This window comes from Pteropus vampyrus, unplaced genomic scaffold (genome assembly GCF_000151845.1).
Source record: "Pteropus vampyrus isolate Shadow unplaced genomic scaffold, Pvam_2.0 Scaffold36, whole genome shotgun sequence".
NCBI classification, from domain to species: Eukaryota; Metazoa; Chordata; class Mammalia; order Chiroptera; family Pteropodidae; genus Pteropus; species Pteropus vampyrus.
Genome location: NW_011888817.1, coordinates 1,723,998 through 1,737,664, shown reverse-complemented (window position 1 = coordinate 1,737,664; position 13,667 = coordinate 1,723,998). Strand labels below are relative to the sequence as shown.

The 13,667-nt window shown below is 34.7% G+C and overlaps 1 protein-coding gene across 5 annotated transcripts in view; it reads left to right on the top strand.

Moving 5' to 3' along the window:
* USP48 (ubiquitin specific peptidase 48) overlaps positions 1-13,667 on the top strand; it is a 65,262-nt gene that overhangs the window by 13,746 nt on the left and 37,849 nt on the right. For all 5 annotated transcript variants that reach the window (XM_023529136.1, XM_023529137.1, XM_011357526.2 and 2 more), the window contains exons 2-9: positions 856-976; positions 1,958-2,114; positions 4,876-5,003; positions 5,317-5,441; positions 5,943-6,051; positions 8,252-8,385; positions 9,091-9,173; positions 12,423-12,602. In XM_023529136.1, coding sequence (XP_023384904.1) covers positions 856-976; positions 1,958-2,114; positions 4,876-5,003; positions 5,317-5,441; positions 5,943-6,051; positions 8,252-8,385; positions 9,091-9,173; positions 12,423-12,602 — 1,037 coding nt within the window. The remainder of the gene's footprint in view (positions 1-855; positions 977-1,957; positions 2,115-4,875; positions 5,004-5,316; positions 5,442-5,942; positions 6,052-8,251; positions 8,386-9,090; positions 9,174-12,422; positions 12,603-13,667) is intronic.

Here is a 13,667-nt window from a genome sequence, read left to right as displayed (position 1 = left end):
AGGACACTACTAAATGAGCTTTCTAATGACTGGGTTCAAGTTGCTTGGGTTAGTTCCCCCATCCCCTCTTTCAACATGGATATGTTATTCAGTTGAAATATGTTTCTATTTGCGTTCAATTTAGGGCTCCCCCATCCTATGTGCATGTGTGTGACATTCACATGAGCCCAGACTTCAGGAGTGTATGTTAAAGTATGTTCAGAAAAGCGTCACTTCTGTTTTTACTCTTATTCCAGTAGGTAACCAATTTCATTAGTTTTATCCTTTTTGTGTTTCTCACTGCTCGAATTAGCAGACACATGGATATCTTATTTATTTACCTATCTTTTCACACACAAAAATAGCATACTATAGGTAAGTCTTAGCACTTTGCTTACTAATATATCCTGGAAATTACTCCACATCCGTTCAGAGATCTTGTGTTTTTTGTTTTACTGTTGCATAGTACTCCATTATGTGTGCATACCATATCCCCTGTGTTTGGTTATTTGGATTGTTTCCAGTATTTTGCAATTACAAACAATGCTGTAATGAATAACCTAGAGCATGTGTTTTTGCACTGATGAGATGTAGCTTTAGGGTGAATTCTTAGAAATGAAATAGCTAGCCGTATGTATAGATTTGTTAGAGATTGCAAAATTCTTCTCCATGAGTCCTATCAGTTTTCATTCTTTTCAGCAGTAAATGAGTTCTGGTTTTCCACCACCTCACAAACTGAATGTGGAGATATACTTTTTCAGTTTTGCTAATCTTATAGATGAGAAATAGTTAAAAAATGTTGTTTCATTATAGTTTAAATTTGCATGTTTCTTATGGAATATGGTATTTTTAAAGTAAAATGTATTTTATTCACAGACGAAACTGCAAAGGAAATCCAAATTGCTTGGTTGGGATTGGTGAGCATATTTGGTTAGGAGAAATAGATGAAAATAGTTTTCATAACATTGATGATCCCAATTGTGAGAGGAGAAAAAAGGTAAGCCGTCATTTTTAAAGTGACTTTTAAAAAAATATTTCTTTTAATTAGTTTCAAGTATACAGTACATTGGTTAGACTAAAATGATTTTATATGGTTTTCCTATGTTTGTTTTGTTTTCATTTCATTTTGTGCCTAAATCAGAAACCATTACTAATTTCAGATAACCTGTGTAGCTTTAAGATAAATAATGGAATTTAAGATTCTAAACTTCTTTAATTGGAACAGATCTTTATGGTCTGCTTTAAAATAGGTAACTGTGTGATCCAGTGAGCCTTTAAATAATAGTTTTGGTTTAAATGCTAATTCTATGTTTGCTTTAATGTTACGTGTTTTATTTTGAACTTTTTAAAGTCTTTTAAAGGAGGTAGCAAATCAAGGGAACAAGCCCCCATAATATTGCTTTGCTTTCTTGAGTCTGTATTTATATATATTAATCATAAAGCCTGGCATTTACAAAATCATCAACTGTATTAGGTATTTTCTGTGTTAAAAATAACGATTCTTCGTAAGTTCAGAAGTTGTCAGTCTTATCTTTGGTAGAAGTTGCAACCAACTCTCCTTGTACTCCATCTCCCAGATCAATAGGGTTGAAGTTTTTTCATTCTGAATGCTGTTAGTTTAAGAATATAGCAAATGAACAAACCTTAGGTGCCCATGTTCAAAGCTGATCTTTCCTAGAGCCTACTGTTGTCATTTTAGATTAAGTGGCTGCAGAAGACTAGAAGGTGACCAGAAGACTAGAGATGAGCTTTGGTGTTGTCCTAATCTTTTCCAATCCTGTAGTCAACCCAAATGGGGCTTTCATGAAAATGCTTCCCTACCCCTGGCCTAGAGAGGCTTAAGGTGGTTATACTGTGTTGGTTGAGACAGTTGTAACAAAAATTTTAGTCTGAAATTTAAAAAATAATGTTGTTGTTGTTTTTTTAATTTATTTAAAGGGAAATTGATTTTATAATTGTAAATTTTCCACTTTCGCAGAACTCATTTGTGGGCCTCACTAACCTTGGAGCTACTTGTTATGTCAACACATTTCTTCAAGTGTGGTTTCTCAACTTGGAGCTTCGGCAGGCTCTATACTTGTGTCCAAGTACTTGTAGCGACTACATGATTGAAGATGGCATCCAAGAAGAGAAAGGTCAGTGGGGATGGTGTGGGAAGGGTTCACTTCTGCATATATTTACAGCAAGGTCACTTCTGAACCAACCAAAGAGAGGAAGTTACTTCTGAGTGCTCCTTATGTGCCAGGCACAGTGCTAGGTCCTTTATAAACATTTTTAGGATTCAAAATTGTTTTCCTCTTTTTCTACATGTTTATCATTTATATACAAAGTGGCCAATATTCTAGTGAGGGAAATATGTTTGGTTATTCTTATGTACCTTACAGCTGTAGTTTCTTTATGTAATATGCTGTGATTTAAGTCTGTTTCTAGTGATTGATAAAAATCAGTCAATAAAGCAGACAAGGTTACTCTTTTGCCTACGTTGAGAGACTTAATAAATACTTCAATGTAACTCTAATCTTTTGTCTTTGTTCTCAAATAAGCTCACTTAGATGATAACTTCTAAAATTAAGATTAAATTCACCAACCTTGGCAAAATCAGCCCTTAATGTGCGACTGTGCTCGTTGCAGATTTAGACAGAATCAGTTTCAAACTTTCTACCAGAATTACTTAGTTTTTTTTCATGCACAGTATGTGTACCGTTAATCCTAATTGATATTAACTTGTATCAGAGATTATTTTCTTTGAGATGGAACTTTCATGGAATGAACCAGTTTTTTCTCCTTCTCAAAGTTGGGGGTGACGGTGGAAGGAGTGAGTGTGTAAGGTTACATATGTTTGGGAGTGCCACGTTGGGAACTTGCAACTCTTGTTTTCATCTATAAATCCTGTGCTGCCTTTTATATAATCCGATTGCTCAGAAGAAGAAAAGGTAGGATTTGTAAGCCCTGCATTTTCTCGCAGCCCTCTAGACCATGGTAATACTTTAGAGTCTTAGTCCTTGTTAATGGTAATCTTTGCTTCAAAACACAGGGCTTCAAAATTCTTAAGTTTGTTTCCCCAAAAATTATAGTTCTGATTATTTAAATCTAGACAGATACTGTGTTAAGTATTGAAAGTAATAGTGTATGTCAAAGGTGAGTCATATAAAATATATCGTTTTTAATTTTTAGCATTGTTTTCCTGAAGTATAAGTTTACCAATGAGAAGACAGTTAAATAATAAATGAAAACTAAAATTCTGTTTCATAAAGTGATGTACCGTGGCCTTCTTTGGATATTGTGGCTTTAATGTATGTCTTCAAGAAATTTTTCAAAATTTTCTAAACATAAATTTTAATATTTCACCAAAGTTCATCACCTTGTTCTCTGATAAGAGTGTATGTACATTTCTGCTGTTATCTTTACAGGCACAGTGCAGTAGAGTGGAAAGGGTTTATGTTGGAAATGATGGGATGTGAGTTCTAGTCTCAGCTCAACCACTTCCTTATTTTACAGATAGGAAAATCAGCAGCAGCTGAGTATGAGTTACTTAAGATCTTATGGAGTATATAACCTGTAAAATAAGAGGGTTGGAGTAGATACACATTTAACTTGAATAGCTTTTAACAGCCTGCAATGCCTTTGCACCCTAGGAAGTAAGATTTTTATCTTTATTTTACAAATGAAATATTAATTTCTTGAAAGTTACAATTGTTAATAAAGAGATGAACTACCAGTGCGATCAGGAGACAGAAACTATACAATAAATTGAACAGAGAAAGCATAGAGAATTATTAATAGGAAGTTAGAATAATGGAGGAATTGGGTAGTAAGAATTAAAGAAGACTTGAAAAAATACAGAAGTAGCAGACATAGGGAGCAGCCACTACCCCTGAGCAGAAAGAGAACACCCACGGAGGAGTCCCTGATCTCTGCTGCTCAGACCTGAGACCCAGGCCTCTTTGGAGAGACCACTGACAGGGCTCACTGGATGACCAAAAAGGTGCCCCAGTGGGGGACTATGCTGGAAGCTGTCTACTGGGAGATGCTAGGCCTCAGAACCCCCTGTGAAGTGACCTGAGAGGTTGCCCAGGAGGTCATTCACAGGGTGGTCATTCAAGAGGAGGAGCCTCACCGGAGGCATTCCACTGAAGCTACCAGAGAAGTGCCGAGGGAAGCTGCTGTCTGTTTCAACCTGGAGTCCTTAGAAAGCTGGACCCTACTGGAGCCTCGTGAAAGAGGCACAGTCCAACCATCCAGTGCCCTCTACTAACAAGACTTAACTTCGAGCCAGCTGGCAAAGAAGAAATACTTGCAGAGCTCATCTCTGTTATCACAGAGCAGTCAAGGAAGGGTGGATTTGGACCTGAGAGGCCATAAATTGATAACTGGCATAGAAGATAATACTCAAGCCTTTTAGGGCCCTTGAGATTTATGCTTTCTATTTGCATATCTTCCCCCAACTAATTAAATTTGCAACCTGAAAATTCTAGAATTTTTAACAGTAAATCTTCATTCAGGTCTGAATATCTACTTGAGATTCCTGTCACTTGCTCTATATATGGCAAGTCTACATTCATGAGATTATATTAAAGTATTTGGCCATCTTATGCGAATGGTAAATATAGTCTTTATTACTGGAATGGATGTTTCATTGTGATTTGACACTCTAGAAGCTAGTCATGATTGTGATTGTTGTCCTGTGGTGTATAGCCTTTCGCCTTAGGGGATGCATATAGACAGCCATGGCTGCCTCTTTACTTCCAAAAGATGTGATTACTAATTTGTTTCTCTTAAAGTTTTAAAACTAATGAAACACTCTATAGTTGAGATGTAAGGGTGTTTATGTTCTCATGTGAAAAGGAAGTCTTTTAAAAAGTAGCAGTTTTTGAAAAACAAACTTTTTTTAAATAGATTATGAGCCTCAAACAATTTGTGAGCATCTCCAGTACTTGTTTGCTTTGTTGCAAAACAGTAATAGACGATACATTGATCCATCGGGATTCGTTAAAGCCCTGGGCTTGGACACAGGGCAGCAGCAGGTAAGAACCTTTGATTTTTTTTAAATATAAAAAGTTATCCAAGCATTTCTTCGACTGTTTATAGAAGGAAATGAAGTGAAATGCTTTTTAAAAATTATTTTTTTTCTATTTTGAATTAACATATTTATTTACTGTTCAGTATATTGCACATTTTCCTTGATCTCATTTCTGAAAATTCATATGTAAGCACAAACTAATGGAAAATACTCGGGTTCAAAGTACGGATAGTTTCTGGAATACTTATACTATTTATATCAGAAGTTGAAAAGCAAGATACGATTTTTCTTTTTATTAACCCACACTTGTGTTGTAGGATGCCCAAGAATTTTCAAAGCTCTTTATGTCTCTTTTGGAAGATACTTTGTCTAAACAAAAGAATCCAGATGTGCGGAACATTGTCCAACAGCAGTTCTGTGGGGAATATGCTTACGTAACTGTGTAAGTGTGTTTCAGCTTTTTCATGGTACATTTTATTCTAAGACCGTTGCTTGTGTTATCTAATTTTCAGTTCAGTTCCAAGTTATAGCTTTAGCGGGTTATCATGGGACCTGAAATATTTATAGCAATACATTGCCATGGGAATGCATAAACAACTGACTTGATAATTGCAGTTGAACCCGTCCAGGTGTTGGGAACTGTATGTGGTTGAGCTCTTGCCATTTGTTTTACGGCTGTGGTGTCAGCTAAGAGAGTCAGATCGGAGCCAGCTAGAATACTAAGAGTAAATGTAAAATAACTCTTAAAAACTTTCCTAATCATAAACTACATGGCCTCACCAATCACCTTCTGTTTTTATTTTTTAAATCTACATAGCATAAACAATTTCCGTGAAGGAGAACTTAGATAATAAATGCTTTCCATATTTCTAGGGTGTAATACAGTAGAACTTTATTGTTTTTCCCACTCTGATGTTAATTTTATCACTCTATTTTATTATAGTTGCAATCAGTGTGGCAGAGAGTCTAAGCTTTTATCAAAGTTTTATGAACTGGAGTTAAATATCCAAGGCCACAAACAGTTAACAGATTGTATCTCGGAATTTTTGAAGGTATTCAAATTTTGGTGTATATGTTATTTCTGCTCATTAACAGTTAAATACTATTCTGAATGGTTTTTTGATTTAATGGATAAATTCATTATTTCAACTTTTTCTACATATGAAGTGTCTGTTTATGTAATGGTCTAGAAGAAACTTTGTAAATTATAAAGTGTCGAAGCAGGCTGCTTCTTGAAACACTCTTTGGCTGTTCAAGTCATTTTATATGTAATGTTATGTATGTGTAAAATCTTATTGTGTAATGATTGGCAATAGTAGAGTATTAAGGAAATCTAAGCTCTGTTGCCATAGATTAATTTACCTTTTCATTTAATGAGAACTAGAATGTGTTGAATGTAAGTATTTTTTGCGTCACTATGGTCATTCTTCAACCCTGCCACTCAATATTTCTACTTTCTGTAAGCTTATGTAGAGATCTGGAAGTGGTCCCCTTTTGTTCTGAGTGGAAAAGCTGCTAAGAGGAAACCTTTGTTATCAAGGAAGAACAGACACATAGCATAATAGATGAGCTTATTATAAAACTTTCTTAAAATATTTTTGTACTACTTCTTTAGCACAACTATTTAGTATACTTGACGTACTCATTTATTGAATTCATTCAGTTAAATATCAATCGAGTGGTTACTACTGTTCAGGCACTGTTTCAGCTGTTGGGGATAACCATAACAAACAAAGACAAAACATTTTTGCCTTTAAGCAGCTTATAGTATAGTGGCGTTGGGACCAGGAAGGGACAGTAAATATAAGTAATATATATAGTGTGTCAAGTATAATAAAGCAGGGAAGGGGGGATAGAGCATGTGGTGGGGATGAGGATGAGGTCGGTTGCAATTAGGAAATGGTAGAAGATGACGGAGTGCCAGTGCCATGCAAGGATTGGGGAGAAGAATGTTTTGGGTAGATGGAGTTCAGTGTGGCTGAAGTGAATAAACAAGAGGAGAAGGACAGAAGATGAAGTTATAGAGGTAACTGAGGACCATTTCAGATAGGGCTTGGTAGACCTTTGTCAGAAGTTTCACTTACTTTGAGGTGAGATGAGATGCCGTTGGAGGGTTGTGAGCATAGGAGTGATGTAACCTGTTTTAACTGGATAACTGGGTGCTATCTTGAGAATAGGCTGATGGTGGGGCAAGGGTAGACAGGAGGAGTTGATGACTTGGACCAAGGGTTAGCTGAAGTGGTGATAAGTAGTGTTTGGATTTTAAATATATTTTCAAAGTAGAGCTGATAAAATTCACAGATTGGATATGGAGAGAAAGAGAGGAGTCAAGGATTACTAAGGTTTTGACCTGAGCAACTGGAAGAATGGAATTGCTATAACCGAGATGTGAAGGACTGTGGGAGGAGCAGGTTCGGGAGAGAAATTAGGAGGTTGAATTGGGGCATGTTACATTTGAGAACCTATAGTTAGGGGAGAAGTCAGGGCTGGATAAGTCACCAAGGGAGTGAGAGAGACAAAGACCAAAGACTGAGCCCTGGGGCATTCAAACGTTAAGAGATCAGGGAGATGGGAGCAGCTGGCAAAGAATGCTGAGGAGGAGAACTGGTCAGTGAGTTTAAGAGGAAAACAGATGAATGTGGTATCTTTGAGCCAAGTGAATAAAGTGATGGTGCCAGTATCGTATTGCAGTAATCTATATGAAAAAGCTATTACAGAAACAAAGAGGAAGGATTTAAAAAGAAACTACTACCATTAGGTAGAACATTAAATTTTCCTGCACTTTTAGCTTTGTCTCATGAATGTGGTTTAGTAATTTTAACTGTCTCTGTGTGTGTGTGTAAATCTTGTGTATATATAATTCTGTATTCTGGTGCTCATGTGTAGTTTGCACCCATTTTATCTGTTTTTAAATTTTGCTGCATCAAAGTACATAGGATATTCTTTTTAAAACTCACTTCTTTAATTCCCAGAAGTGGGATTATCAGGACAAAGGACCTAAAACGAGTACTTTAAAAATCTAATATTTTGGAAAGATGCACATCAATTTTAAATCATTGTATACAAATTGATAATGTTACTGTTAAGCAGTGCCTTTTATCTTAGGTGTCCTTCATTATTTATAGCAACTTTTAAACAGTTTGATTGGGAGCTATTAATTAACATGAAATTATACTTTACATCAGAGATTAGATCACTTTTTAAAAATCTACATTCTAATTTTTTTAACTAATATGTCTTATTCCTTATCAGGAAGAAAGATTAGAGGGAGACAATCGATACTTTTGTGAAAACTGTCAAAGCAAACAGAATGCTACAAGGAAAATCCGACTCCTTAGCCTTCCTTGCACTCTGAACTTACAGCTGATGCGTTTTGTCTTTGACAGGTAAATATGTACGAGTAGTGGTGTTTATTACTCATTGGGAACTAGTATGTACAGATTTCACTGTAGACAGATAAGATAATAAAATGATTATAATTTGAAACTCTAGGTTTGAGGATGAAAGGTATAGATGGAACCTGTCATTTTGAAATGCCAATATTTCGTGATTTTATCACAAAATTGCTAAAGAAGCCAGCCATATAAAATTGAGAACTAGAAAAGTAGAGAATCCTTATTTTTTTAAATTATTCTAACATGCAAAGGAAAAGCAAACATTTGGGTAGAAACTGAATTGCCATGACATTGGGTAGAAACTGAATTGCCATGACATTATATGAGAACTAGAGTAAAATTTCTAATTATTACAATATTCCCTACTCCCATGGGAATTTATCTTTTATAATTAAAATAAATGTTTGCACATGTCCATTTCTTCTATAAAAAATCAGGAGCATCCATGGTTTCTTTTGTGATTAAATCAAAATGTCAAGAAATATTTGGAATTAGCACTTTAAATTTATACCTTTTAGCTGATTATTTTTGCCAATTCTAACATAGTATTATGTTTACTTATATAGGTTTTTGAACAAGATTGCTAAATGAAATCTACCTAGCTACTATTGAGTTTATTAAAATGGCTGGATAGAGCTTATACATTGTTTTATGATTGTTTTAAATATAAATATAATTAGTTTTCCTCTTGGTTAGGCAAACTGGACATAAGAAAAAGCTGAATACCTACATTGGCTTTTCAGAAAATTTGGATATGGAGCCTTATGTGGAACATAAAGGTAATATTTTTACTGAGCAGTGATAATTAAAATGCTCAGAGGCTATAAGTTGTGATCTGCTTGTGATGAGTACAGAAGAGTATTCCTAAACTTTATTGGCTAATCTCTGGGAACAATGGCTTTTTAAGTGAGCTGAGATGTTACGTCCATTTTCTATGAGTAAGAATATAACAAAGATTAGATGGTTCATAAATATCTACATAATTAAGCGTATAAAAGAATAAAAAATGAAAAAAATTTCACTGTTCCTGAACCCACACGTGTTATTTTAGTGTGAATAGTATATCTGTAATTCTTCAGAGTAATCCTCCAGGCTGCCTCCATTTACATTTTTTTCTTTTAACAATTTATCAAAAACATTGGGCAGCATAATTTCAATATGTGTGTTGTAATTCTTGATATATGTGACCACTGATAAGTTCTAGGATGCTGTGAGGTAGTTTAAACAAGAAATAATTGACTACTTTTTCTTTTGGCAGTCTTCACTTAGCAAGCAGGATGATTCTTGTCAGAGAAAACAAACACCTTGCCCTTCCTGGAAGGACTATTTGATTTTCCTTTCAAGATTGATCTTACTGCTTATGAAATTTTTAATATAGAAATTATGTAATAAACTGTTTCCTTCTGTAACAAGGTTCTGGAGGCAGCTTACGGTAGAAACAAGCCATAAAACAAAACCTTTAAGAGAAATTAGTGGAGCACTTGAGTAGCAATGTGTTAAATATTTAAGCTTTAAAATGTATGATGCAAAAAAGTAAAATAAAATAAAAAATAAAATGTATGGATGCTCTGTCAGTACTGTGGTTGAAAATTTACACCTCCTCGGAAGAAGGAAACAGCTACAGATTTTGCCACTGGACTTTGTTACTGTTAAATTTGGCTGAACAAATAAATGAGGCTGTATTTCTCTTTATATAGTAGTTTGCTTCCTGTCTCCTTTGTTCAGGTGATCGTTTGAAATTAGAGAAGTCTGATAGATTAGTGGTTACTCCAGGGCTGGAAATTTAGATCTAAAATCAGCACTTTCCTTGACTCCACTATTTGATTTTGAATAGTTGTTCTTACTATTGTTATTAAATTTATTATATTTTTGTCCAATTTATACTATAAAGAGAATGAGGAAGATATTTACAAATAAACTTAATAGGTTAAAAAGCACATGTAGAAATATTCAATTTTGGTATGTTGATTTACTAAATGTAGTAAACTTAATTTTTAAAGAAATAAAAATTGGCTTATTTTAGAACTGTTAACTAGAGCTTGTAAAATTTAATCCAGTAGATTATAGTTATAGGCCTGTCTTTCATAGGCTGTTGAAATGTTTACTATACAAATGTACTACCTTTTATGGGTAGAATACTAAAAACAAATTAACTTTTGCTATAATTGCTCAGGGTTCATTCTAGATAATTTGGAAAATATAGAAAGCATAAGGAGGATAATTAAAAACCTCCTGTAGCTGATTACCCAGACAACCAGTATTTGTATTTTTCTATATTCTTATTTGCATGTGTCTGCACACACATATCCACACAAAGATGAAAAGATGTATCTAAAAGATGATCTATTTGTAAAAGGACAATTGACTCATTTCTTTAAATAGTGAGCCTGCAAGTACACAGACATCTGTAGACTGAGGGATCCTCATTCCTAAACAGTTAGCACCTGACTCTAACTCAACTCCTGCCATATTAGGGATGTTAATATCCTTGTAAGACCACTTCAAGAGTCTGGTGACTGAATAAAATATATAGAATTTCAGAAGAAACCAGTTATAGTTAAATATAAAGAACTGAAACCTAATAACAAAATACTAAGACCAATTTGTGATATAATCATATAGGTGCACAAAAAAGAACAGATTCCAGTAGCTGATCAAAACTACCATCATTCCTAAGTAGAAGAGTATAAAATCTGGTTATCTGCAACAGTGGTGATAGGAAAATTTTTGTGGTGTCTTGGTAATAGTTATAGTTACTCCTAATTCTATGATTTGTCGTCATTAATTTAGGAAATACTATTAAGAACTGTTGTAGATGAGTTAATTGGTGTTTTTAAAAATATTTTAAAATATTTTTATCTTACCAAATATTTATTTCCAGCTGGAGTGGGTTTGGATCCAGGTATTAATCTGCAGTACTGTGTCCCCCACTGAGCTACAAGAATGCAGGGACTTTGTCCTTTCGGTCATTCCTATATCCTTTGTGCTTGAAATAGTATCTAGCATATTTATTACTTGTTGAATGAGTGATTGGCTATAACTTCTGACTCACTGCTTGCAGTTTTTAGGAAATTACTTGATGAAATTGTCAAAGATGTGTGCAAAGATTTTTACTACAAAGATAATTATTGTTTATATTGGCCCTAAAATGCTACCAGTTTACATGTCCAGCAATATGGGTGTGGTCCAGTATATTGTTATGCTTGTACATAGTCATTGTAAATTATTTTTGGAAGAATATTCAGTGGAACAATGTTAATGATGTATTTGTTAGGAAAAAACTGAAAGTTTCAGTTTTAATAGTGGTTATGTCTCTGGGATTACTAATGAATTTTTAAATTTGTTTTCTGATTTTTAATAATAAAACGTATATTAGAAGTGATCTTTTCCCACAGTATATAATATCCTCTCCATAATTGGTTTAAGTTTAGAATCTAAAAGATTTTTTCCAAACTTTAAAATACTTTGTTTTAAAATGTAAATGTTCGTTCATTTGCTGACATTTCGATGTATGGATAAAGCCTTCTCTTCTTGCATAAACCACTTGCATAGTATAGATAGGCTGTGATTTGTAGGTTTTGTTTATTTAAAGTGGGATAGGAACTGAAAAGATGAAGAAATCTGAGGGCAGAATCATTCTAGATTTTTTTATGTTTTCTTCTTTCTATAAACAATAGTTTTGCACTCAAATCTCATTAGTTTATATAATGAATTTTTGTAAGTTGGAAAATACCAACAGGTTTTTGGTCAGTATATGGCTCAGCCAGTTTATGCAAAAGGACAAAGAAGAGCAGAGTAGCTCTGTAGCCCTGAATGCCCAGAACGCCCCAGCTTTATAGAGGTAATGGAGAGGTGATACAGCTTAAGACGTCCACATAATTTTGTAAAATGAAACTGTTTTTCAGTCTTAGGTGACATGTTTTGAATTCTGTCAGCTACATAAAGAATCATATTCATTATAATTCAGGTTCAGGATACAAGAAGACACATGGTTTTATGAAATTTCTTTCACTGTCCCCCTTCTGCAGGTGGTTCCTATGTGTATGAACTCAGTGCAGTCCTCATACACAGAGGAGTGAGCGCCTACTCTGGCCACTACATCGCCCACGTGAAAGATCCACAGTCTGGTGAATGGTACAAGTTTAATGACGAAGACATAGAAAAGATGGAGGGGAAGAAATTACAGCTAGGGATTGAGGAAGATCTAGGTAAAACCTTTAAGTTGTGAGTGCCCTTTTAAAATATAAATTTTTTTTTTACCGGAAATATTTGTGATAAATTATTACAGCCCGAGATTGTTGTGGCCTATCAAGGATATTTGCATTTCTTAAACACGTGAAATTTCTGAACATCTTTTATTAGCAAAATTTGATTTTTTAAAAAATGTTTTTGCTCCAGAGATGGTTTTCATAATTCATGTTTTCAGTACCATTTGAAGGCAAATATTTAATTTGCAGTTACCAGGTTAATTGGTTGAGGAGGGGAGAGGATGGTGAGTATTGAGGTAAAAATGATGAACAGTGGATTTAGTACAGTAGAATGTGTAGTCTTTTTCTCTGGGTCAAGAAATTTATTTTTGCGAAATAACTATAGCGAGGGAACTTGGCTCCAAGAAGAGTGTCTACTCCCTGTTAAGTGTCTGATCCCATCCCTGGAGCAGCGCCTCTGTGGGGTGGAAGCTGCTGTTTTGTAGTGATGAGATCTGCCATACAAAGCACTTCTTGAAATAGTATCCTAGGATGGACCTCTCATCGCCTCAGTTTTCCGAGGGCAAAATGCCCATTTATCCCCTTGAAGGAGTGAACAATTTTAGTAAGACCCCTCTTGGCTGAGGTTTTCATCACTTTTCTTACCTTGTTTAACATTTTGGGGTGAGGTTCGGATTGTGAGATCTAAATAAGAGAAAAGGAATGAGTGAATGGTGTGTGTCTCCTGCCACTGTGCTTCTTAGTGGATCAGAACCACTTTTCCAAGGTGTCAGACAGGGAGGAGCATGGCAGTGGGGGTTGGCTGTCAAGGTACATGGGTACTCTTTCTACACATCTTTGTTATAACAAATTCTTGTTATATAGTATTTTCTATTTTAAAATCACATTTAGATGTTCATAGACATTCAGCAGTATTGCTTCCGTGTTACCTAAGTAGTCTTCAAGTTCTTAGCATTTGCTTATATTTTTTCTCATTGTGATATTTTTACTAGGAATGAAATTGACATGTAGCTTTAAATTGTGAATAATTGAATTTTGATTTTATTTGACATTCTTTAAGGTTTA